Below are 25,876 nucleotides of genomic sequence, written 5' to 3'. Positions count from 1 at the left end.
AGGGCGACCACTCCAAAACCAAAAAAATATAGTATATTTATAGTATATTTTTTTTCTCCATATAGTATATATAGTATATTTTTTTTTACTCATATAGTATGATATAGTATCGGACTTTGAATTATTTAGTAATAATAGTATATATACGCATTAATAATAGCTCAAAGCCAAGTTGTTATCAAAGCAATTTCACATAAAACCAGTGGCGTGGATTATATATACCTATATTAACAAGGATGACAACATCCATAAAAGCGAAGCTCTGAAACGGTAGGACAAACGGACATTAACACTTGTATAATGTAAGAACGGAATAATCAGAATGCGAATGTATAAGAGTCAAAGCAAAATTGTAAGTAAATTTGTTGAAAATAATAATGATTATGGACATACTTACATTTTTAGGACTTGATTTTAGAGTTGCTTCGCTTATAATATTGTACTTTGTTGTCCCAGGAATCAGTATACCAAAAATCAGATCAATCGGATAATTAGGTCACATACAAATTTGTTGTTAAAAATGTTTAAAAAATCAACATGTTTAAAATGTACGTACGGACATTCTGGTAATGATTATAGAGTTGCTACGCTTTCTAACTCGTACCTAACTATTACAGGAATCACCATGCAAAATTTCAAATCGATTGGACAATTCTAACATGCCTAAATTAACGAAAAAAGCTATTTAAAAAAGTAAAAAACAACATGTTTAAAATAGACGTACGGACATTTTGGTAATAATTATAGAGTTGCTACGCTTTCTAAATCGTACCTAACTACTAGAGGAATCACCATGCACAATTTGAAATCGATAGGACAATTCTAACATGTCTAAATTAACGAAAAAAGCTATCCGTGACGGACGGACCGACCCTTATTATAGAAAAGCTTCGCTTTTAAAAAGGGGGTTTAAGGGGGCGGGAATACTTGATTATAGGCCGTCTAATCCCTATCTCTTCTTCCCCAGCCCTTCTCCCAACCCTGGAATGACTTGGAGCTAAAAGGCATCTTGAAAAAAAAATATTTAACCCCCCCAGTTTACAGACAGTAAATTATAAAATTATAACTAAAAAGTTATATCACCATCTGCCACCCTCTTCAAATGGCATTTTAAAAATCTATCACTTTTTAATAAAGTGGTGTTCACAAGGATTTGCTAGGGCGGTGCGCACCTAAAAAATTACACACCCTCTTTAAACTAAAATTAATTATAGACAACAAGAAAAGTAATATTTTAACAAGTCAGGAATATATAGTTTTGTATGCTTTAATTAAGGTTTTTAATGTTAATTGTCAGAAAAAAAGTCTTTTAGTTATGATATACTTACATATTGTTATTCTTTTAGTCAGACATACAGTTTTGAGAAAAGACTTAGATAAATGTCAAAGCAGTTTTAAATGAAGTTGTAAATTGCGCGCGCAGCGCGCAAATTTTTTTTCACATAAAGTAACTTATGTTCAAATATTTGATGCTTACAAATGTTTTTTTTAGAAATATCAACATAATATACCCTGTGATAAAAAGCAGAAATAATTTGAATTTTTTTTCAAATATGCAGGGAGCAAGTGGACGATGGGCTATTCATTATACTAGTCCCCAAAAAAACACTTTCTTATTCGTTGACTCAACAACTTTGGGGACTTTAATGGCATTTTGATTGATTGATTAAGTTGAGTTTCCATACTTTCCATCCACTAATTTTTTCTATATATATGGATTAATTTTGAGTATCATCATTGGGGATGTATATCAATTAATCGGCTAATGTCTTATCCCTATAGAACCCTGCAATATGTGTTCTATTCGGCAAAGTTTTATTTAATTTAAACAAGGATGACAACATCCATAAGAAGCAAAGCACAAAAAATAGATGATTATTTTATTTTAGATTTATTTAAGAAAAAAGCCCCAAACCTTATTTTATTTTGTATAATGAAATGACTGTTAGACCGACATTCAAAGTAAATTACATACTGGATACTCAGAACAAAGGAAAAACATATTTTGATACTATCATCCAAAAAAAGTTTGAAAATCGGACAAAAACTAAAATATAAAAATAACTAAAAAACCTGCTAAGAGACAGTTAGACCAACATGAATGTTTTTAAAAAGATGATACCAAAGATATGGGGAAATAAGTAAAAAAAATATAAAAAATAGCCTAAAACCTGCTAAAAAGCTTTCCGATTGCTATAGATGTTTTATAGTTGATTCTGCTCCTTTATGATAGGAATGTTGCCAAAAAGTTGCCTTCGATCTTTTATAGGAGCCAAGAAAATCACGTTTCCCCCCATCCATGTCTAACGGAGAGACGGACATTTGGAGCTTTTAATAGGTTATAAAGGTTAATGATTGCCCCGCAGGGGCAAAATAGGAGAAAACCTACTGTGAAAATAAGACAAAACACTTCTTAAGATGCATTGTCACAAAACTGACAATATCCGTTTTTTGTTATATAAATGTAATATTATATAGTATATATATAGTAAATTTTGTTCCAATAAAGGTAAAAATATATAGTATATATAGTAAATTTTAGTCATATAGTATGATATAGTATCCAAATTCATCCTATATAGTATTTATAGTATATATAGTATGCAGTGGTCGCCCTGAATATAGATATTAGCCAATAAAAATTTATGTCAATAATGCTCATATTTATAATGGATTTATTATTAAGTGAAACTTGTAGCTTGCTAAAATAAGAATACCCATCCACCCCTTTACACCATCCTCTCCCCTTCTACTGAAATGAATTAAATGACCCCAAATTTGACATTTTGAATACTTTGATGGATAGATAGATGGATAGGTAGATGGATGAGTAAATGGATAGACAGATTGGTAGACAGATGGATAGAGGGATGGATAGATGGATGGATAGATAGATGGATAGATAGATGGATAGATAGATGGATGAGTAAATGGATAGACAGATGGATAGACAGATGGATAGACAGATGGATAGACAGATGGATAGACAGATGGATAGACGGATAGATAGATGGATAGATAGATGGATGAGTAAATGGATAGACAGATTGGTAGACAGATGGATAGAGGGATGGATAGATGGATGGATAGATAGATGGATAGATAGATGGATGAGTAAATGGATAGACAGATGGATAGACAGATGGATAGACAGATGGATAGACGGATAGATAGATGGATAGATAGATGGATGGATGGATTGATAAATGGATAAATAGATGGATAGATAGATGAATGGATAGATAGATAGTTGATGGATAGATAGATAAATAGTTGATGGATAGATAGATGGATCGATAGATGGATAGTTAGATGGATAGACAGATGGATAGATGGATAGATGGATAGATAGATAGATGGATAGATAGATAGATAGATGGATAGATAGATGAATAGATAGATGGATAGATAGATGGATAGATAGATGGATAGATAGATGGATAGATAGATGGATAGATAGATGGATAGATAGATGGATAGATAGATGGATAGATAGATGGATAGATAGATGGATAGATAGATGGATAGATAGATGGATAGATAGATGGATAGATAGATGGATAGATAGATGGATAGATAGATGGATAGATAGATGGATAGATAGATGGATAGATAGATGGATAGATAGATGGATAGATAGATGGATAGATAGATGGATAGATAGATGGATAGATAGATGGATAGATAGATGGATAGATAGATGGATAGATAGATGGATAGATAGATGGATAGATAGATGGATAGATAGATGTATAGATAGATGATAGATGAATAAATAGATAGATAGATAGATGGATAATTAGATGGATAGATAGATGGAGAGATAGATGGAGAGATAGATGGATAGATAGATGGATAGATAGATGGATAGATAGATGGATAGATAGATGGATAGATAGATGTATAGATAGATGATAGATGAATAAATAGATAGATAGATAGATGGATAATTAGATGGATAGATAGATGGATAGATAGATGGAGAGATAGATGGATAGATAGATGGATATATAGATGGATAGATAGATGGATAGATAGATAGATGGAAAGATAGATAGATGGATAGATAGATAGATGGATAGATAGATAGATGGATAGATAGATGGATAGATAGATGGATAGATTGATGGATAGATAGATGGATAGATAGATGGATAGATAGATTGATAGATAGATGGATAAATAGATGGATAGATAGACGGATGGATAGATAGATTAATAGATAGATGGGTAGGGTAAGGGGGCGCTATTTTTGGGGAGGGGTTAATCTGGTAATTTTCCATCTAACTTCATTAAATGACCTTTATCTCCATGTTCCTTTCAAATGACAGAAAAAAACATAAAAGCAAATTTGTGCGTTGTTAAATTGCCTACAAAAAAGTATAAAATGAAATTTTTGTGGGATGAATTTTAAGGGTACTAAATAATTAAATCCCCTTTTTGATTGATTTGCCCCAATGTGCAGTGATAATTAATAAGCTCTAGTGATTCAAAGCTACAGCCTAAGCCACCATGGTAAGCGATACCACCATAGCTGCGGTTCGGCCACCACCAAAGTTTCTGCCAACCCCAGCCGAACGAGAGGCCCCCTTGTCTCAGGGGCAGGACCTCCACTTCCCCTGCCATGTCAGGGTAAGGTTTCCTACTCCTGACCCTGCCCAGCATGTACAGGTTGATGCCATGATTGATTCTGGCAACCGTGTACCAGGGTCTGCTGTAATTTCTGAGCACCTCATGCACGCGATGGGCGTGCAACGCATGTTGATTCCGGATAACACCCAAATCCTGACTGCTAATGAGGAAGGCCAGCCCCTCCAGGTAATAGGAAAGTTAAAAGAGTTATATATGGCAGTCTCACACACTCTTATACTCCATCTATACCACGTGACTGTGGTCCGGAACCTCTCACACCCTCTGAACTTAGGAGGGTATTTTCTCAAGGAGTTCGGAACTAGGCTCTGTTTCGACATGCAACCACCTTGCTTGTGGGTGCGTGGGGAGTTTATCCCACTCCGTGGCGTCCCCATTGACCGGGAGACAGCCGAGAGAGAGCTAAGTTATGAGGGGCCTCTGCCAGGCCCCCTGCCTGAGCAGCCGCGTGTGGTTGAGAAAGGCACACACTGGGTGGACACTGAGCTCAACGCACACAAGGGAGCTAACCTGCTAGCCATGGGGTTGCCTCCAGTGCCCAAGGTGCCAAGGGAGAGCCTGCCAACAACGTTTCCTGAGATTGCCAGCCCTCCAGAACCAATCTTCTCCGCCGACACCTTTATCAACGGCCAGCCGTGTCCACCTGGCCCCCTCTACCTGGGACCTCCAGCCAGTCCACCAGCCAAGCCCGAGTCCAGACCCGTCAAGTCGCGGTCTGATGTACCCGGAGCCACACTCAACTCTCAGGCCTCAGCCTCTCCCGGCGCCGTGCCCGTCAAGTCGTGGCCGGCTGCCTCCGGAACCATACATGGCTCCGCCACCTCAGCCTCTCCGAGCGCCGAGCCCGTCAATTCTTGTTATTCCAGAGGGCCTGTATGCCCACAGGCCTGGCTCCGCCACTGTGTTTAGAGTACTGGTGGTCAATGAAGGGGAGATGCCCCTCTTGCTGGATGCTGGCCTCCCAGTGGCTGGGGAGCTGGTCAAACCTGACATTTTAGAGGTCTCTGATACGCCTCCCCCGCGTCTCCACTCGTTCCAAGAACCTGCTGAGCCGCCAGAAATGCAGGAGTTGTGGGAGGCCCTGGAGATGGAAGACAATGAGTTCCTACGCAAGGACCCCTTGCTCAAGAAGGAGGTCTGGACTATGTTGTCAGAATACAGAGACGTTTTCTCCAATTCTACCCCCGGCTGCACAGATGTGGTTGAGTTGCAGCTGCGCCTCAAGCCAGGGACCCAGCCGATCCGCCAGAGATTTAGGGATCTGAACCCGCGGCAAGAGGCTGAACTGGAGAAACAACTGGACACCTGGCTACAGGAGGGAGTTATAGAGCCGTCAGACTCCGCCTGGAGCAGCCCCCTGGTGCCCATCAAGAAGAAGGACGGGAGCACCCGCTGGGCCGTCGACTACAGAGCCCTCAACAAGTGCCTGGAACTGGACAGCTACCCCCTGCCTAGGATCCAGCAGTTGGTGGAACGAGCTGGCGGGCACCGTGTCTACAGTGCTCTAGACGCGGTGGCCGCATACTACACCATCCGTGTGTCCGAGGACAGCCGGCCCTGCACCGCCTTCACCACTCCCAGGGGCTTGTATCAATGGAAAAGGATGCCCTTTGGCCTGGCTACGGCACCGTCTGTCTATTCCAGGTTCATTGCAGGGGTCCTAAACCCACTAGGCACAGCCAACCTCCAGTCATACCTTGACGACGTCCTGACCTTCCACCAGGATACCTGGGCCCACCTGGCCAGGCTCCGAGAGGTCTTGGAAGCCCACCGCAGGGGAGGGATCCGCCTCAAGCCAGCCAAGACCAAGCTGTTCCGATCCAAGGTGGATTATCTGGGCCACACCCTCAGCCGTGAGGGGATAGCCATGCAGGAGGACTATATTGACCGTATCTTGGACTGGCCAGCCCCCAGCACCCCCAAGGATTTGCTGGCGCTGCTGGGGTTCTTTGGATACTACCGCCTGTTCATCCCAGAGTATGCAGACCTCACCTACGAGATGAATCGGCAGAAGACGGCCAAGACCCTAACCTGGACGCCTGAGATGGAAGCCCAGCTGCTGCAACTCAAGGACAAGTTCCGCAAGGCCCCCATCCGAGCACCGCCCAGGTTTGATTTGCCAGCGGTGTTCCAGCTCACCACCGACTTCAGCAGCCGCGCCATCTCTGCCATACTGAGTCAATGCCAGGATGGCAAGGAGAGGCTGATTGCCGCCGTGGGGCGCAAGACAACCGACCCTGAGACGCGCTACCCGTCCTGGAAGGGAGAGATGGCCGCCATTATGTATGGGATCCGAAAATTTCACGGCATCTTGTCCTACCGCAGCTTTCAGATCAACACTGATTCCTCCGCCTTGCTACAGATGAAATCACTGAACACATCCACAGGGATGGTGGCCCGCTGGCAGGAGGAGCTAGCGGCCTTAGACTTTACCGTCTGCCACAGGCCTGGCACCCAGAATACCAACGCCGACGCCCTCAGCCGCCGGGAAGATGCCAACATGCCAACGGCTAGCGCCGAAGAATTAGCAGAGCAGGCTGAGTATATCCACAACCTTTGCCAGCTAGGGGAGTCCGCAGCTAGCCGGCCCCCTGCCGCCCGACTGGATCCAGCTAGAGTATTGGAGGCCCAGACACAGGACCCCCTTCTGCTCCGTGTCCGCCAATGGGTGGCTGACGGCAAAGCCCCAACTAAGGCTGAGCTGCGTGGTAAGGAACGAGACGAGCAGCAGTACGCCAGCCGCTTCCCAGCCCTGGGGCTTGACGAGCATGGCTGCCTCACCACCACTGACCAGACTCTGACAGGGGAGAGGACAAGATACCTGCTGCCTTCGGCCCTCCAGCAGGACGCGTTCTTCCTAGCCCATGGGACCCCCATGGCTGGGCACTTTGGGATGGACGCGACTATCGCCCGCGTTGCCATGCACTTCTGGTGGCCCAACCTGGCCCGTGACGTCCGTCTGATGGTACAAACTTGCCCTGAGTGTGTCCAGAAAGTTACCAAGGAGAGACTGAAGCAGGGGATCCACGTGCCCTCCCGCCAGGGGTATCCACAGCAAGTCCTATTCATCGACCTGGTGGGGCCACTGCCAGAGACCCCAGCTGGGAACCGCTACATCCTCACCTGCCAAGATGGGTTCAGCCGGTTTGTCAGCCTCTACGCCATCCCCAACAAGTGCACCCTCACGGTGGCTGAAGCCCTGTTGCACCGCCACCTGGCCACGTTCGGATGCCCCCTGAAGATCCATTCCGACAATGGAATGGAATTTACCGGCCAGGTATTCCAGGAACTGGCCTCCAGGCTTGAGATTGGCCTGACACATCCACCACCCTACAACCCGCAGTCCAACCGAGTGGAGAGGTTTCATAGGACGCTCAACACAGGCATGCGCCTGTTCCTAGACAGAGACGATAACAACTGGGAGCCCCACCTGCCTGCCATCGCCTTCGCATACAACACCAAGGCCTGCAGATCCACTGGCGTGACCCCGTTCCTGGCCTTCTTTGGGAGAGAGGCCAAACTTCCGGTGGACATGGTACTACGGCTGCCAGAGACCGAATATGCTTCAGTTCCAGCCAACGTCCAAGCTCTCTTGCAGCGCTACTATGCAGTGTATGATGCCATCCAGCAGAAGGAGGAGGGAGCCATCAGGAGGAGCGCGGCAGCCTACGAAGGCACGGCCAAGTATGAGGTTGGAGACTTGGTCTGGTACCTGGCCCCCCGCCTGGTGCCAGGGAAGGCAGCCAAGATTACCAAGAGATGGACTGGCCCCTGGAAAGTAGTGAGGAAAGCTACAGAAGTCCATTATGTCATTAAACCTGCCTCTCCAGTAGCCAGGATCTCAGAAGTTACCGCGCATGTAGGCCGACTGCGCAAATACACTGGAGATGTGACTGCCCACCAGATCCCAGCAGACATCCAAGTTGATATGGACGGCGACGAGGATGCCACCGAGCTGCCAGTTGGAGCGGCGGCGCCCGCAGCTAGCGACCCAGGACAGCTCCCAGTGCACCAGCCAGCCGCAGCCGCCCCACAGCCTAGCGGCCAGGATCGTGACCCAGTAGAGGAGAACCTGCAGGAGCAGCCCAACGAACCACCGCCGCCGCCGCCCGCTCCAGAGCCACCCAGAGATGCCATCTGGAACTCTGACGCGGACATGGAGAACCTGCCAGCCAGCAGCGAGCCTGTAGGAGAAGAGCCAGCCACTGCGATGGAAGAAGCCGCCCCAGAAGATGAAGCTGAAGCCATGTGCCCCCTGCTGATGACAGCCATCCCCATCCGGGTAGGAGCTAGGAGACCAAGCAACCTGAATCAAGCAGGCGCCCCCATGGAGTTCTATGCACCCTTTGCCATCGCCATTCCCCCCTTAGGAACCATCAGAGTCTGCCTAGGCCTCCGTGTCCAGTTACCAGCCGAGACAGAATTAATCCTGCAGACAAGGCAAAATTTCCAGCGGCGGGGCTTGGCCGTCGCCAACCCACGCCTAGAAGCCAACCAGGAGCTGACAATGCTGATCACCAACCACAGTCAGACCGAGCAACGAGTGTCCCAGGGAGCCTGTGTAGCCAGAGCTGTCCTCCATCGAGCTGTGCCCCAAGAACTGCCTGTCCTGCGCAGGCATAGGCTGTCGTATCCCCAGGTTCAAGGCCTGGTGGCTCAGGAGCCACAAAACCCTTGAAGGGGAGGTTGTGGTAATACGACACCCAGACGGACAGGCCGTTTACAGAGTTGCTTCGCTGTGACTTATGATAACAAACCCCCTGCACTAATCTTATTATATCACCATCTATCTCATGACCGCTGTTGACCCCGCACCCAGCGGTCAAACTGGCCTGCCTAAATGTGGGGAGGGGACTCAAACATGCAACTATCACGCGTCCCTCACGCGCTTATATAACCGGGAGGCGTTGCCTCCCCTTTTACCACCGCTGCCCCCGCAGCCTGTCTACCGCCGGGAGCTAAGCCCTAGCGCCCCACACCCCCTTCAAACCTAACCATTGTTATAATCTGTTGTATATATATAGTAAACATAACTTGTAAATATTATTCAGTTTAAAATATATAAATTCTGTATGCTTGAATCCTGCTTGTTTATTTGGTAGAATAATTAAAGGCTAGGGCTCGTTGAATCCGAACTCGTTACCCTGTGGGCCGAGAACGCTCGGCTTACCAGAATAAATCAAAATAAAAGGAGGACGTGGTGGGGGTATCCGTGCTCAACAGGATGTATTATGAGAAAGAACCAGTTTAATCATTTCAATTGGCTTATCATTTTCCATTACAAGCAACAACAAACTACCAATATTAACGTTTAAAATTAAAATCTACTATAGGTAATACAAAAAAATCATATGGAATATCCAGTAAAATTTTAGATGAAAATACAATATGATAGAAGAAATAAAGCTCACCTAAAAATGAGTAACCTATAGCTTCAACTAAATGCAGTCTTGCTGTCTTATCACAATCTGAACTTTTCACCAACTGAAAAAAAAATCATTAGATATTTTTCTATGTTATATAAAAAAATTTACAGTTTACCTCAAGTGCCTAATATAGCGTGAACCCTCCCCCCCCCCCCCCCCCCATTAATGAGGGGCAGAGGGTTGTTATTTTGGTATTTATTGTTACCTTAGGATAGGTCATATTTGGTAAAGAGAAGCTACACGAGGTTATGGTATCTAAGATACATGCCACGTCTGGTTAGGCATGAAGAAAAATACCTAACCCCCCCCCCCCCCATTTTATTTTAATTTACTTTAAAAGTAGGGGGTATGTTGGGGTCTGTATTCGCCAGGCACTTTAAGGTAAAGAACTAAAAATTGACTAAAACAAAGTATAAAAGTTACCTTTGGCACTAAAAACAAAGCGGCAAATTTTTCTGTGTCATTCTCGGCTCTTTCCAAAACCTATTGAAAAAATATTTATTTTATACAAGGTGGGGGTTAAAAGACCATATTTCATGAAATATTTTTTCTCTCCATTTTTCTAATCTGTAGGTAAATGTTTTAACGGTCATTGTTGTTGTTAACATCATTGATTTATAATGACACCCCTCTTTCATACCAAATCGTTTGAGGAAGCGCATGTAGATATAACCTTGATATCGAGAAACTGAACTATCATAAACTGGCTAAAATATCCTAACCTAAAATAATTAACTCACCTTTATACATTTCCTAACAGGTTCACAGAGAACAGATTTCGTTTCTGAGGCTGTTTCTGAAGCAGGATTCGAACCTGGGGCCCCGTTTATACTCAAATCAGACATGGCGGCGAAGGTTGTCACTGTCAAAGATGTAGTCATCTTTCACTAGGTCTAAATTTAAGAAAATAAAGGTCATAAAATTACTTTATTGGTGAAAAGTAATTTAGCCAAAATAAAATGACTTTAAAATTTCAAAAAATTTTAATGACAGCTATTGTAAAAGATTAGGAATGTTTACAATTACAAATAGATAATCGGATATAGAATTAATTTTATAGTACAAACTATTATCTTACCTCTCTCCTTAGAGAACACATTCACGTTGACTTCACTAAAACTGTCACATTAGAATATTCATTGTTAACCAATTCTCAATCCTAGAAAATAATCCTATATTTATAGTAAATATGTTTTCTTCCTGTATGTTAGACCGATTGTAGCACAATTTTTACATTGGCCAAAGAATGGTATTGGTCTATTTTTTTCTTAATTTAAATTTTTCTGGTATAGGCAATAACGCACAGAGACTAGGAGCAAAGCAAATAATACAGAGAAAGGCCAATGGCACACAAAATTATATTTTACATTTTAATTATATTAATTATCTTTTACTTGAACATAATTGGAATAAGATTCATTCTTCATTTATATTTATGACGTTATATCCAAGTAAGCAGAGTTGTGGATCCGCATTGATTGTATGCGGATCCAGATCCTCCAAATTTGGTCAGTGCGGATCCGGATCCGACTCCGGATCCTTGACAATAAAAATAAAATCACCAAATTTCTCAAAAAATGTTTGTTCCTTCATCTCGAAGTCAAAAATACTTTTAATTTTTAAGTCTGAACCTAAACCTTAAAGATTGGCTCTCATCACGAGAATGTCTTTGTAAGTGACTATTTTGTATAAATTTAGGTAGATTTTTCCATTTTTTTTCGCATTTTTTTGAGTCCAAGGATCCGGATCGTATATTATATCTAACTTACCTTATATACTTCTTTTTAAAAAGATATGGTTTTCTAATCCAATATCACTTCTCAATATAATATGAATTTTAATCTAAAATAAGAGATATTACATATTTTAAATCCTCATTTAACAATTAACTAATATTTCATTCAATATAACGCAATTAAAGTGCAAATTGCAGTTTAGTTCATGTAAGACTTTTTGATATAAAACTGCTGAATTGGGTAAAAATTGCTTTCTAATCTAGAAACCGCTAATTCAGCAAAATTAGCCTTAAAAGAGATAAAATAGCCTTCAAATTAGATGTACTGAAAACACTTTTCTTTTCGAAATATCAGTTTTATACAAATTTTAAAACACCTAAATTAGGACATTCGATTATTGGCAACCAATACATTTATCGAAGACAATTTTTCATATTTAGATTCTAATTGATTTAACTAACGTTTAATTTTAAAAATATACTAAAACAATCCCAAATAACTTAAAGTTATCAATTGACAAGTAGATAAAAGTTCTTTAAACCAATTAAATAGTTATGTGAAACATTGTTCCTAAAAAGAAAAATGACACATGAATATCTCTAAAAAGTGTTAATACAGCGTTAACCTTCATTTTCGCCCCTTGACACACTCACACACCCGCCCCACACACACGCATACTAAATACAACTTGGCATTAGGCCAACATTTCCTAGTTTAACTTTGAATTTAAGGTCTTAACTTGTGTTAGAAAGCATGGAAATAGGCAGAAAAACTGTGCAATGTTTATTTACAGAAGCAGAACGATTTGTTTACAAAGGCTTTTAGTAAACAAGAACAAATTAATTTCTCTGCGAAAAAAATTAAAATGCAAATTTATAATTTTTACTAAAAGACGTTCATTAAATGCCGCGTTGTACTATAAAAATCGGATAAGATTTAAACAAGCCGTTTTCTTTTTCGTTTTAAATACTTCAATGAAAACCTCACATTATTATTTCATAGCTTGAATTCCAGAAAAATCCGTTTGGAACGTGTACCTACTCAATTTTGTCATATTGTCCGAAGCTCGATCGAAATAAAACGCGGAAAGACTCGGAACGAGTAAATCTGTTCCATCTAAAGTAACCCAGAAGTTTCGAGAATGGTAAATTTAAAGGATTTATAGGAACAGAATAAGTTCTTTGTCTTATGTGCTTCATTCGAATCGTTTAACAAATTTTCGTTCATCAATCTTAAATAAGCACATTTTCGATAGAAAATTTTCGATAAAAATTCACAGTTGAACGCTTATTCGTACAATTGAAACGTTCGTTTGTCGATTTTTTACGAAAACGTGCTTAATTTTGAATCTTAGGTAATTCTGATTTACATACCGGACGAGTTCTTATATTCTATATTGTCTTTTCCATTCTGATTCTAGAAATTCGTAAAATTTGCTAACTTTAAACTTCGGAAAAATGGCTGAATCGTATCGCAACCTTTACAACAGAGTGTTCAAACGAGACCACCAACCTTCAAGATGTCTTGTTTTTCATGGATTTTAACAATCATACGAAAAAACGCAACTTATATGCAGACGTCGAATTATTTTGATCTTGAATAACCAAACATCATCACCTTGCTTGGTGTAAAACCGAGTGACAAAAACTAATATATTTTATTTGCCTATGTGAACAAATCTCCGAATTGAAATGAAAAATACTCTTTAGAAAATCACACACGGCTACAAACATTATAATTTTAAGATCTTCAGACACACATTCAACTACTCTGAATACAGAAATAAACAATTTATTTAGGTAGGCTGGTTCATAACTTTATTAAACTAGGAATGTAATCAAATATTTTTTGATACTAGTTAATAATTCGCGTAGTGCCACGTCTAGATGGCACGATAATCCTCCTCATGTCGATTGATATCTTGAAGCATGGTGGACAGTTCGGCGGCCTGTGCGGCAGCTGGCCTTTCAGCAACGGGGCGACAGTGACGCAGGTTACCCTCCACCCAACCATGGTGGTATAAGCACCTGGTCAGTGCCCTCTTTAACTCGATATTGTCAGTATTTGTAGCCCTACTGATCATTTCCTCCTTTATAAGATCCAAACGACTTTGCAAGGCATTGTATAACTCCTCGTTAGCGGTGAATGACATTTTAACTGTGTACTAGTGAGCAGTGTATATCTAACTCCCTACTCGGCAGGTAAAACTAGTTTCCTCAACTAGGTGTGGCGAACAAACAGTCAAGCCACACGGGCAAACACGGCTTAACTATTCAACCATATAATTATCTTCTAAAGACCACGTTTAGTTACAGGAAAAAAGAGATAAATAAATTATCTGAACAGAAACTATAACGGCCGGGAAAGAAGTAATATCTTAATTAATCTGATGAAATATAAATGTAATGATTTAAAAAACTGCCGTTATAACATGAATTTTTAGGATGTGTCGTTGGATGTGTGAACGGATCACCCCACAGTCGTTTACGAACGAAAAACATATCAAGGTTGCTGCTGAAGTAGCTAGTCTAAGACAACACTTCACTTCCAGAATGTACTTTCCAAATATTGCTGAAATTGATACCGAAACCCGCGGAAAACTGGCCATGAAAAAACATCGAATTATTTCTCGAAAAATTCTATAAATTTTACTATGAAAAAAAAAAAAAAATTTCATAAAATAAATGACTAACTCATTCTTGTTGTTTCACTTATATTAATTTTCTTGAACATAATAAGTTATTACAAGTATTGGGATGACTATGACATATATAAAAAGGCTGTGATGACTGTATTGTTTTTGCACTGGTATAAAAACTTGTTTAAAAAACGCTTACTGATTGAAAATAATGCTTTTATACTGAATTGTACGTTATATCACAAGAAATTTTCGTAAAAAACCTTTATCATTAGGATATAGATTATTAACAAAGATCCAAAATGTACATGATTTGAATATAAAAAGTTTCCAGATTTCTGACATAACTGATAAAACAGGTACTAGATTTAACACAGTATGAATTTTCAATGGCTAAGGTCCTTTGTTTCTTTCATGGTAATGTCGTTAATTTAAAATAGAAAAAACCGACAACTTGTCGACGAAAATATCCGTCGATACATGTCGTGATTCGAATGGGTCGAAATATGTCATTCAAAACGGAATTATATCATTATCTGCCGCCGAAAAAATTTTTTTTTTTTTTTTTTTTAAAAACAAACTTACTATTCTAACCTTGAAAAGTCATGATAAAACACAAAGGACTTAACCTATAAGGTCGAATATTTACATAAAATAATAATTAAAACTCAACGGAAAAATCATTGATTTGGCTAAAACCAAGAACGAAAAGCGTCGGTGTTTCTTGTGAAACGTGTGTTGACGATTCCGTCGTCGACGAATCTCGCCGTTCGCTGTCCTCCTGTGAACGGAGAATTTATCACAATATTGTGAAAAAGCCCAGCTCTATTTGTGTGGCCGTTTATCACCGGCTGGCATGGGAATAATCTTTGTGCTGCCGACGTAGGCATGTCTTGGGGCCGCTGTGTTATAATGTCCTCGTGCCTGCTTGGGGACGGGCGCCGCGAGACTTGGGGATGGGAAGCCGACCTAGAATTTTGCGCCCCGCGATAAATTGGTTGACCGGAGTTCCGCGCAAAATCCGTTATTTGTGGATCGTCCTGCATTGTAATGCACCGCGACAAAGCCATTTGATATGGCTCCGTCATTTGTCGGTACATACGGGACATTTCAATCGACCGCCACTTCCCCTTATCCCTCAACGCCTCGTCCGACAAGCCGGCCTCGCACGCTGCGGAAACCCCAGACATTTTGCAGGATTTTCGGCCCACAGGGCCGAAATATCCTACTTAACGGCACAATTGCGTAATATCGTTCAAAAGAGTCTGTGGCGAAAGTTGATACCTGCCGTCAGCCACAATTTGTCTACCACCTGGCAGCCACATGGTAGAAGTTCTACAGAACAAGAAATTTTCATCCAGGATCCCTTCTCCCATAAACTGGAATCCACATCTGCGGTAATACTTCTTAATCAGTACCACGGGACACAAATCTCCGCCCTCTGAAGCCAACAGGTTTGTACATCCTTCATGCTCTTGATCATTCTTCCTCTTTGGGTAGATCACTCGCAGAACTTCCACCCCGCCTATTTGATCTTGGCTTATATGACAAGCCCTCACTTGATCAAGATCGGCGAGGCGAGTAAATGTGTGGAACTGCAAAATTATTGCCACCGTCGCTCGGAAAAAAGGCAGAGGAATGTCCCAGATGGAGTCATAGTCGTAAACTATCTTGCGCATGATTGCTGTGAGAACACCCTTAGGAATGGGCGTGGCTTTTCTGACGGGGGCGCGTTCCGTTGCTGCTCTTCTCACTGCTCCTTCCAATAGCCGCGACACACGTTGTGAAAACTCCGAAACAGGCTGATCTATTATATATGACCATGCCTTCAAACTTCCACAAACTTGTTTGAGAAAAGAGTAAGGCTTCCTTATATCCTCCAGATAATGGATGAAGTCCTGCAACACCCTTTCCTGGAACGTGGTTGCCGGTAGATTCCTCTTGCGTAGGTAGGCGAGAAACACCTCCACTACCTGTGAATGTACACTCGTGGTAGACTGGGCGCGGGACGACGTGTATAGTTTGGCATCTCGGCTCTTTGTCGGCGATAAGTTCAGGCCTCGTGCTGCCCTCATGATTCTCAGAGCTGGCCTTTGTGAAATCCGAGCAGGAAGACCCTCTCCGACTAAAAATATAGATTAAATTAACTATAAATCTAAGTAAAAAACGGACTTCTTACACGTTAAACACCTCTTATGGAAAACGTTATTCATCCAATTGGATGCAAAGAAAAAACCTGCGTCGAAACCGATCATTGTACGTTAACAAAAAACTTTTTGTTCGTTGTATCATAGATCTGAGATTAAAAGCTATCAATCCTAAAGCCGAAAAAACATTTGATTCCTGTCTTGCTACCCGATTTTGTATCATATGAACAAATATACTTGCCTCTCATAGGTCTCTGTTGCCCTCTGGCCCGATAAGCTGGATCAAATCCGACGCGACCCATTTTAAACTGATTGCCGCAGATTCCTCTAATAAAAAGTCTGAAATGGGTATACAAATATGAGAAATCAAATAACAAATCTCCGACAGACTAGTTTAATTTGTAAAAATTCAATATACACAAATATGAATCCATTCGGAATCTACTAAAAAAGGCCAAATATTAAAATTGTAAACCCATTTCTTGAAACAGCCACAAATATATATTAAATTTTCAAAGCGTATCACAGACTAGAATAATTTTCAGATTGCACTTTCATGGAAAGACCGAACGTTAACAAGATAGGGATGAATATAAAAATATTTATAACAAACCAAAAAGTCCAAAACAAGCAGGATTTCTCTAATAGGTATACATAATCTAATCTGCTCAAACAAACTAGCTGAATTTAGAATAATGTGTCTAAAATAAAATAAAAATGCTTTTCATGTTCCTACGCTTTTTTGGACTTGTATGGTTATTACAGAACTCTAGATTTACAAGTCAGATTAATACATAAATTAAAATAATTATATCTGCAAAGAAATGATATCATTTTATTGGGTACGAATGAAAAATATCTTTGAGTCCTACTACATCTTTCCGTCATGACGAAAAAATAAAAATTAACCTCCCCTTATGATCTAATACAGTCTTATCTGTATATTTACTCAAATTTTTTCAATGAAATATCGTGGCCCAATAAATGAGACATTTCTATTAGCTGAAAATACACAACTCAGGTCTTAATTAATAAAGCTATCATAGAAAAATTACAATTCCCTTTAAACATACAATCTGCTGCTTCTGATGTAAAAAAGGTCTTAAACACAAAAATTCTTTTTATGAAAGACTTAAATTTTCCAGCTTCAATAAACTGCGACCAAAAACAAGCAGACTGCCAAAAGGGAATAACAAACACGATAGTGGCGGACGGTATACTCAAGATCTTATGTAATGCTGGAACTATAACTTTAACTGGAGGACATATGTACATGACACGCCTATTCTCCAATTCTTGTATAAAAAAATCAGTGCCTAATGCCGTTTTATCCGGCAACTTTGAATAAAACGCCGAACATTTTGTATTGGCCGCGCTGGCCATGAGATCGATTTCCGGCATAACCATAAATTTTTCACATATTAGATTATAATCCTCGAGGGCTACCGACCACTCGTCGGTGTTACTTACTTTAGATCCCTCGTCAGCGATTTTTAGCAACAACGTGCTCCTCCTTTGCCATACTGGCAAAAGGATAATGTCAAATTGTAGCTGGACTAACTTGATATTTATCACATGACGCTGCAGAATTTCAACTCTAGAGCCGCGGTTCAAAATACTAACTAAACCGCGATTGTCCGTACACCAAACCACTGTTTTGTGTCTGTTTTGCTGGAGAAATGATTCCTGTTCAAACATTTTCACAACTGCCAACAACTCTCGCAGTGTACTAGACTGCTGCATTTCGTCGTATTCAAATGGAAACTCTTTAATGAAACGAAGTTGCTCCGCTTCAAATACATAAGCTCTGGATTCGCTTGAATCAGAGACCATGATGGATTCTATCTGAGAGATGTCCAAAGGATCTACAGCTTCCAGCAAAACTGCCTGCTTCGCAGGTTGGATAATGTTGATGACAACATTACACTTGTTGACAGGTTGTCCGTTGAAACTGAAATAAAAACAAGAATATTTAAGTGTATATTCATATTTAACTAAACGTCAAAATGCAACCGAAATTAAACAAAACATTCGTAAAATGCCAGAGGAAAAATAAGACATAAAAATTTTTAAAAAATGTTTCGAAAACTAAAAACTCGAATGTACACACCTTATTAGATAAACCTTCAACATTTCGAATTCTTGTAACATTCTATCGTTTATAGCTAAAGACCCGGACCACCCATGCTCCTGAACAGTCAATCCGAGTGTCTGCTGGCATGCTCTAGTCACCACTCTCATTATACTCCCATGAGAATGGAGAAGGTGACAACATACGCCAAGAATATGCGCTAATTCTTTGGCGTATATTACGCCAACCTTGTCAGCCTTTGAAATGGCAGCGTTAATGTCATTTGTGAGAATTATTATCTTCATTAGGGGAGCACTGATTCTCATAGAAATTGAGTCTAAATTAAAGCCCAGGTAACACAAAGAAGTAGTAGGCCCGACACATTTCGATAAGTTTAATGTCCAGCCTGTACTCTCGAACACAAATTTTATGAACTTAAGGCTAGCCAATCCTTTAATTTTAGACAGGGCTGAATTGAACGAGTCATCAACAAATGTTGACAAGTCTATGCCTCGAGCGTGGCAGAATCTTCGTATGGGGACTATCAGAGAATTCATTATGTATGTGGCTGGTCCTGACAAAAAATATTGCATTCTTATGGATCAAAATTTTAAAAAATATGTACAATTTAAATTCGACGCTCGATCATTTCTTAAGAAAAACACTACCAAAACGTAAAAAACACAAACTATACACTCGTTTTTTGGTTTTTGGTATGCATAAGGTTGTCAAATACATTTCATATTGTACTGATTAGAACAATAGACATCGCTATCCTTAGACGTTTTAACGCTTGCGCATCGAAATAATACCATTGATTGAATTAGGAAATAAAACAAAAACTAACCTGTGCCGAATGGCAGTGTTAAAAACTCATAGAACTCCCGCGTGCCAGAGGCGTTGACAACCGCAAAGCCGAATAAACCACGGAAATCTGGATGTAATGCCAAATGGCAATACATCGCTGAGATGTCCAACACGGACATCCAGCAGCCGGACGTGACTCTGGGAAGAACCATGGAAATATCCTCCATTTTCATAGAAACTTTTCTTAAACAGTCGTTCAGTGTACGTGACAAATCTAAACACTGACGTAATTTCACGTTACCCTCACTATCCAACTTTGACGCCACCGTCAAAGGGTTGACAAAATATGGTTTATAATCGACTTTCCTAACAATGTTCTCCTTAACCCATTTGTCTGTCTTTGCCTGAACGAATTGCATGTTTTGCAACGCGCTCATGTTGTTCCTAAGGTCTGTCGCCTCAGGAAGAGGAGTAACTATGTCCGGTTTATAACCGTCTTTTAATAATTCTAAAACGGAATCACTGGCGTTTAAAATCTGTTTATAAAATAACTGGGCCTTTGGATCATGGATCCCTCCTGCAACTGGACCGAAACCCAGATCTTGCAACCGGTCAATTTCTTTGTCAATAAAAGCCGCAAATTCTTGGTCAGATATGTCACTTAAAGAACTTGCGACTAAGTCACTGGTAACAATTTTAACAGAAGTATTGTCGTCGATTTCAATGTTACCATTGGAGTTAAAGTCAATAGTTTTTGTGTCAGGTAAATTATCGTTATCGAGTGGAGCGATAACATCGTCAATGAGGAGCTCCTCGGCTTTGGTAGATGGAAGTACCGCTATGGCCGGGGAACTCGAAGCCTCGCTTCAATCCTTCTTCTTAGGAGCTGTGCACTGGGAGGCTCTATGGCCTTGTTTCTGGCTGAAAATATAATTATCATTAAACCGGCTGAGTTTAACAACTAAAAAACTCTGTGCTAAATAGTAAGTTAAATTGCGAATATATATATATTTTTTTTAAAAAACTAAACTATGTATTTTTCGAAAAGAAAAACTTCTTTGATTATCTATTGGCATATCCATTGATTGCCCGCGCAAAATCGAGAATTATCATTACAACTCATTCAAACTGGCAGCAGAAAAGAAAAAATATGTTAAAAAATTTAAACGCTTACCAATTGTGGCACGTGCCAGTGAAGCGTTTCGCAGATGGCCTGGCCTCTCGCTCTCTGTCCCGTCTGCGCTTCTCACTTTCTTCATGCTCCTTGCGCAAAGTATTTAATCTGGTGAGCCTCTCACCCTGCAGAACTTCACGATTATCGTTGCAGGCAAACTTGACAACCACCGAGGGGCTGTTTGTAAACGTCAAGCTCATGTAGAGACTCATGAACTTGAGCAGCTCGATGGCCATAAGCGAAAACTCCATACTGCGATGGACGGTGGCGTGGGCCTCAGGGGGCAAATACAAATTGTAAAGCTCGCGAACTGCATCCTAAATTATAGTTTAAAATCGTAACAAATTCTTATAACACTTAAACGGTATTTAAATCAAATATGGTGGTATACCACAACAACCTCAAATATTACTTTGTTTAGATAAACTGCTCTATGTGCTTATTAAGATCTATAGTATTAAAGATAACCACAAGTCCCACTACCACATAACTTGTGAAATTAAAAAATTATTCGAAAAAACTGTAAAAAAGGAGAAAAGACTAAGACTGTGAACGATACTCTTTGTCGAATAGTTGTAATAATGTTACCTCGATATAATTTTGAACAGACAATAGATCGAGGCCAGTCTTCTGCATCAACCTCAAATAACTGGAGTCACGGCAATTCTGCGCATTGACCTCAGTTATTTTTCCCAGTCTGGTTTGTTGCGTAACAGCATAATGTACTAGGCAGAAACCGGGCGGCTTCGTTTTTGTAGGCACGCCTGCGACAAGTCTTCTGCTTGGTAACGCGACCATCTGCCAACCTTGGGGAAACGGCGTAGCCTGTTGAAAATTGGCTGCTTGAGGCGCTTGCATGCCAGCCCTCTGCTGCTGTTGAACTTGCTGTTGCTGGACACCGCCAACACCATTGCTGGTCGATGGTTGGGAAGCACTGGTGCTCTGCTGGTTTTTCTGATTTCTGTCGCTGACTAGCATGCGAATCACGTCAATAAGAGCACTGTTTGGTACCTGGCCCGAATTATCGACAGACAAGGGCCTGTCAGCTGCTGATCCTCGGTCATGACATGTACCGCGTGGAGGCATGACAGACTGAGCTGATTTTGTCGGCACTCTGGGTAGTTCCTCCGACCTATGGCGTATGCGTTCGCCGTTTTGCTGCGGTTGTGGCCTAGCTGCCGCGCCTCCTGCCATGTATGGTGCTGCATTTATGTTAACGTTACTAAAATTCATTGCCTGATTCTGAGATGGATAATGAACTGAGCCAGGCCGACACTGTGGTAGATGCTGAGGGTGATGCTGTGCTACTCTATTAACATGATCATGTTGACCATATCTGGCCCTTTCTTGTTGAATGTACGATTGAGGTGCTGGAATGAGAGGTGTGGAAGCACGAAACGGTCTGGCACCCATTGGTGCATCATCACCTAGCATGGCCAACAATTCCGCTGGATCTCTTCCGTTTCCGTCATTCATTCGATCCGCCTCCGCAATTTCATCCATCATAGGAGCTGGTTGAGATTCATGGAACTGCGCATGAGCAGCGTCAATCTGATCCTCTTGATCATGGACACTTTCGTCACTGTCAACGGCAGGATCATCATCTACGTCCGCTGCTAAAAATTAAAAAGCTATTTCCATTATCGATTTTCATTTATACATTGCAAAAAGGCTATTTTGAACGGTTAAAACTAAACAAAACATGTCCAAAATGAAAAAACCATGAATGTAGTCGACAGATTTGTAATTCAGCTAAAGTAAATTTATATATTACTGTGTCTTAAACAAGTGTATGCACGAGTCGAATGAATTTTTTTTTTTTTTTTTAAAAAGCATTGATGTAACGTATATAACCATAGGTCTATATCAAGATACGTGATTACAAGAAAAACTCTATACTTAATAGCCAATAATCTGTTAATTAAAATAATACCTGGAGATACAGGTTCGAAACCGTTTTCATCCTCAAATGCCGGCAATTCTTGTGCTATGTCACCCAAATGTGGCAGCTGCATTTCGTCCTCACCGTCGGCCATCTTATGTGTGAATATGCGCCGTACGAGATAGAAACAAAGGCTTATGATAAAAAATCTGAAAAATTATATATAATATAAGTCAAAAAATCTAGAGTGAACTCATATAAAATTAAACAAAGCATTATAAATGAGAAACTATTGTTTAAAGGAAATAAATCGAATCGACATTAAAATTTACCCCTATAAAAATTTTTTAGATTAAATCTTATAACATAAAATTTGAAATTTGAATCATAAAACTATCTATTATTGCCCTATCAAAAACCACGTGCGTAAAAAACCGACGATTTATGAAAAGAAAAAATATATATAAAGAAAAATGCTATAAAATTAAAACATACTGATGAAAAAATTTAAGGGAGTGGGAGGGAGGGAAAAATAAATTTTTAGAAAAAACTTAAACGATTAATATCACAAGCGACTTTGTAGCATAAATCTATGTTTCAACTATCCTTTATTCTTTATTCTTTCACTTTTGTATTTAGATGTTGTTCGTTCAATGGTCAGATAAAGAATGAAGTAAAACAGCGAGCTTTCTCTCGGCCCCTGTAGTCCGAGTGTAAGTGTGTGTGTGCGTGTGTGTGTGTATGACTACTTGCTTTCGCGCTCAGCTTGACAACAACCACCCCTCGTGGTTTTAATCTAAACTTGTACCGTTCCGTCTCACAATCTGCCTACCGCAATTGAGAAACTTATCTGGCCTGTACTGCCATACGTAGAGTCCTCCTCTACTACCACTCAGTTAAGAGTATATAAACGTGCCTGTACATCATTGTCGGCCCCTGCCGCTTCATATAGCCTGTATATCATTTATAATGCACGAATACGCCGCAAGAGGTACTCCCTCTATATTACGTCTCTCTACTGCCATCTAACGGCCGTAGCTGACAACTAAGGTTAATTTAATTTTTTCTGTCTGCTAACTCTCCAGGCTTTCTATATCAGCCCTTTTACTTTTTATTCAATACTACGAGCGAATTTTTTCACATAATTCGCTTAAGATCTCTCAAACTGTGTCACTTTAGACTTCTCATATCGACTTTTTATCCTTGTCTTTCCACGTTTTATTCCGAACGACCTGGGCCGCTTGCCAAAATGCTCCTAGAGACACGTTTAATGTATTTTTTGAAATTCCACCATATTGCATAACAAATACCAATTTTCTTTTTCGTTTTAAATACTTCAATGAAAACCTCACATTATTATTTCATAGCTTGAATTCCAGAAAAATCCGTTTGGAACGTGTACCTACTCAATTTTGTCATATTGTCCGAAGCTCGATCGAAATAAAACGCGGAAAGACTCGGAACGAGTAAATCTGTTCCATCTAAAGTAACCCAGAAGTTTCGAGAATGGTAAATTTAAAGGATTTATAGGAACAGAATAAGTTCTTTGTCTTATGTGCTTCATTCGAATCGTTTAACAAATTTTCGTTCATCAATCTTAAATAAGCACATTTTCGATAGAAAATTTTCGATAAAAATTCACAGTTGAACGCTTATTCGTACAATTGAAACGTTCGTTTGTCGATTTTTTACGAAAACGTGCTTAATTTTGAATCTTAGGTAATTCTGATTTACATACCACTATCTAAACTGAAATATTTTATCCTTATAAAAAACCATTCTCGAAACTTAAATCTACTTTCTCATTTAAAAAGATTAATTCACTTTACATATACAATTAATATTATCGTTTCATAAAGGATTGCGAAACTAATGCTACAAAAAATAAATTTTTAGAAAAAACTTAAACGATTAATATCACAAGCGACTTTGTAGCATAAATCTATGTTTCAACTATCCTTTATTCTTTATTCTTTCACTTTTGTATTTAGATGTTGTTCGTTCAATGGTCAGATAAAGAATGAAGTAAAACAGCGAGCTTTCTCTCGGCCCCTGTAGTCCGAGTGTAAGTGTGTGTGTGCGTGTGTGTGTGTATGACTACTTGCTTTCGCGCTCAGCTTGACAACAACCACCCCTCGTGGTTTTAATCTAAACTTGTACCGTTCCGTCTCACAATCTGCCTACCGCAATTGAGAAACTTATCTGGCCTGTACTGCCATACGTAGAGTCCTCCTCTACTACCACTCAGTTAAGAGTATATAAACGTGCCTGTACATCATTGTCGGCCCCTGCCGCTTCATATAGCCTGTATATCATTTATAATGCACGAATACGCCGCAAGAGGTACTCCCTCTATATTACGTCTCTCTACTGCCATCTAACGGCCGTAGCTGACAACTAAGGTTAATTTAATTTTTTCTGTCTGCTAACTCTCCAGGCTTTCTATATCAGCCCTTTTACTTTTTATTCAATACTACGAGCGAATTTTTTCACATAATTCGCTTAAGATCTCTCAAACTGTGTCACTTTAGACTTCTCATATCGACTTTTTATCCTTGTCTTTCCACGTTTTATTCCGAACGACCTGGGCCGCTTGCCAAAATGCTCCTAGAGACACGTTTAATGTATTTTTTGAAATTCCACCATATTGCATAACAAATACCAAATTTTGATATACAATATAGCACATTTTAGACATTTCTAACCTGAATTCGAACATTCAAATCCTTTTGATATAATTCTAAATGGTTTCTTCATTTATAAAAAAAAAAAAATATTGATAAAATTTCCTTTTATTTTCTTCCTATTTTATTGTAAATACAGAAAAAATATTTTTATGACATGATATAAAATAATATTAAAATTTACATGAATGAAAAATTTTGAGCTAAAAATTCCTTTTTTATGTAAAAAAATAAAAAAAATTAAAAATAATATGCCAAAATGTCGTCGTTTTGCGAATTTACAGCTGCAAAATTATCGATTTTCTTCAAATATGGCGTCGCTATTTTCTGTCAAGGGTCGTCTTTTGTTTCCCTTGAAGAGTGTATCTGTCACACAAAAGTATTCTATCCTAAATAAGATGACTTTTAGATATAAAACTTCAAAAATGTTTTTATTAATGTTCAAAGAAGAAGATTAGCGCAAAATGCCGCTGCTATCAATCAATAATGTAAACATTAGTTAAGAGTCGGCTTCAATACAAATTTATTTGAATTTTTATATTTTCATAAAATATTGAAGTTTTGTATTATTTAAGTGCTTAGGTGTGTATATTGATTAATTTAATTGTGTTAATATTTTTATTAAAGATGATTAAGTTTATTTTTACAAATAATAATTTTA

The 25,876-nt window shown here is 39.9% G+C and overlaps 5 protein-coding genes across 6 annotated transcripts in view; all 5 read right to left on the bottom strand.

Annotated features, from left to right (window-relative positions):
• The window catches only part of Neurochondrin (neurochondrin), a 48,111-nt gene extending 36,191 nt beyond the window's left edge, over nt 1-11,920 (bottom strand). For both annotated transcript variants that reach the window (XR_013882317.1, XM_080171614.1), the window contains exons 1-5: nt 11,846-11,920; nt 11,155-11,235; nt 10,817-10,969; nt 10,500-10,559; nt 10,062-10,134 (exon numbers count right to left, since the gene is read on the bottom strand). Coding sequence is in view for 1 of the 2 variants with exons in the window: in XM_080171614.1 (XP_080027740.1) it covers nt 10,062-10,134; nt 10,500-10,559; nt 10,817-10,957 (274 nt within the window). In the remaining variant the exon portion in view is untranslated. The remainder of the gene's footprint in view (nt 1-10,061; nt 10,135-10,499; nt 10,560-10,816; nt 10,970-11,154; nt 11,236-11,845) is intronic.
• A 3,759-nt stretch (nt 11,921-15,679) lies between these two features.
• Nucleotides 15,680-16,957, bottom strand: LOC145328444 (uncharacterized). Its single transcript, XM_080172136.1, has 2 exons — nt 16,839-16,957; nt 15,680-16,575 (listed from the first exon to the last, which is right to left on the bottom strand). The coding sequence occupies exons 1-2, from the start codon at nt 16,897-16,899 to the stop codon at nt 15,680-15,682; spliced, it is 957 nt and encodes a 318-aa protein (XP_080028262.1). The 5' UTR covers nt 16,900-16,957.
• Nucleotides 16,958-18,455: 1,498 nt separating this feature from the next.
• On the bottom strand, nt 18,456-20,139 carry LOC145328056 (uncharacterized). The gene is made up of 2 exons (XM_080171607.1): nt 19,516-20,139; nt 18,456-18,548 (listed from the first exon to the last, which is right to left on the bottom strand). Exons 1-2 carry the CDS (start codon nt 19,910-19,912, stop codon nt 18,463-18,465), a joined length of 483 nt encoding a protein of 160 aa, XP_080027733.1. The 5' UTR covers nt 19,913-20,139; the 3' UTR covers nt 18,456-18,462.
• Nucleotides 20,140-20,161: 22 nt separating this feature from the next.
• On the bottom strand, nt 20,162-21,051 carry LOC145328057 (uncharacterized). Its single transcript, XM_080171608.1, has 2 exons — nt 20,650-21,051; nt 20,162-20,396 (listed from the first exon to the last, which is right to left on the bottom strand). The coding sequence occupies exons 1-2, from the start codon at nt 20,898-20,900 to the stop codon at nt 20,342-20,344; spliced, it is 306 nt and encodes a 101-aa protein (XP_080027734.1). The 5' UTR covers nt 20,901-21,051; the 3' UTR covers nt 20,162-20,341.
• Nucleotides 21,052-21,189: 138 nt separating this feature from the next.
• LOC145328443 (uncharacterized) lies at nt 21,190-22,736 on the bottom strand. Its single transcript, XM_080172135.1, has 2 exons — nt 22,583-22,736; nt 21,190-22,265 (listed from the first exon to the last, which is right to left on the bottom strand). Exons 1-2 carry the CDS (start codon nt 22,683-22,685, stop codon nt 21,190-21,192), a joined length of 1,179 nt encoding a protein of 392 aa, XP_080028261.1. The 5' UTR covers nt 22,686-22,736.
• Between the last annotated feature and the right edge of the window lie 3,140 nt (nt 22,737-25,876).

The sequence above is a fragment of the Acartia tonsa genome, chromosome 9 (genome assembly GCF_053477335.1).
Source record: "Acartia tonsa isolate MP-2025a chromosome 9, ASM5347733v1, whole genome shotgun sequence".
In the NCBI taxonomy this organism is placed as follows: Eukaryota; Metazoa; Arthropoda; class Copepoda; order Calanoida; family Acartiidae; genus Acartia; species Acartia tonsa.
The sequence above is the reverse complement of the archived record's forward strand: the minus strand, read 5'-3'. Positions and strand labels throughout refer to the sequence as shown.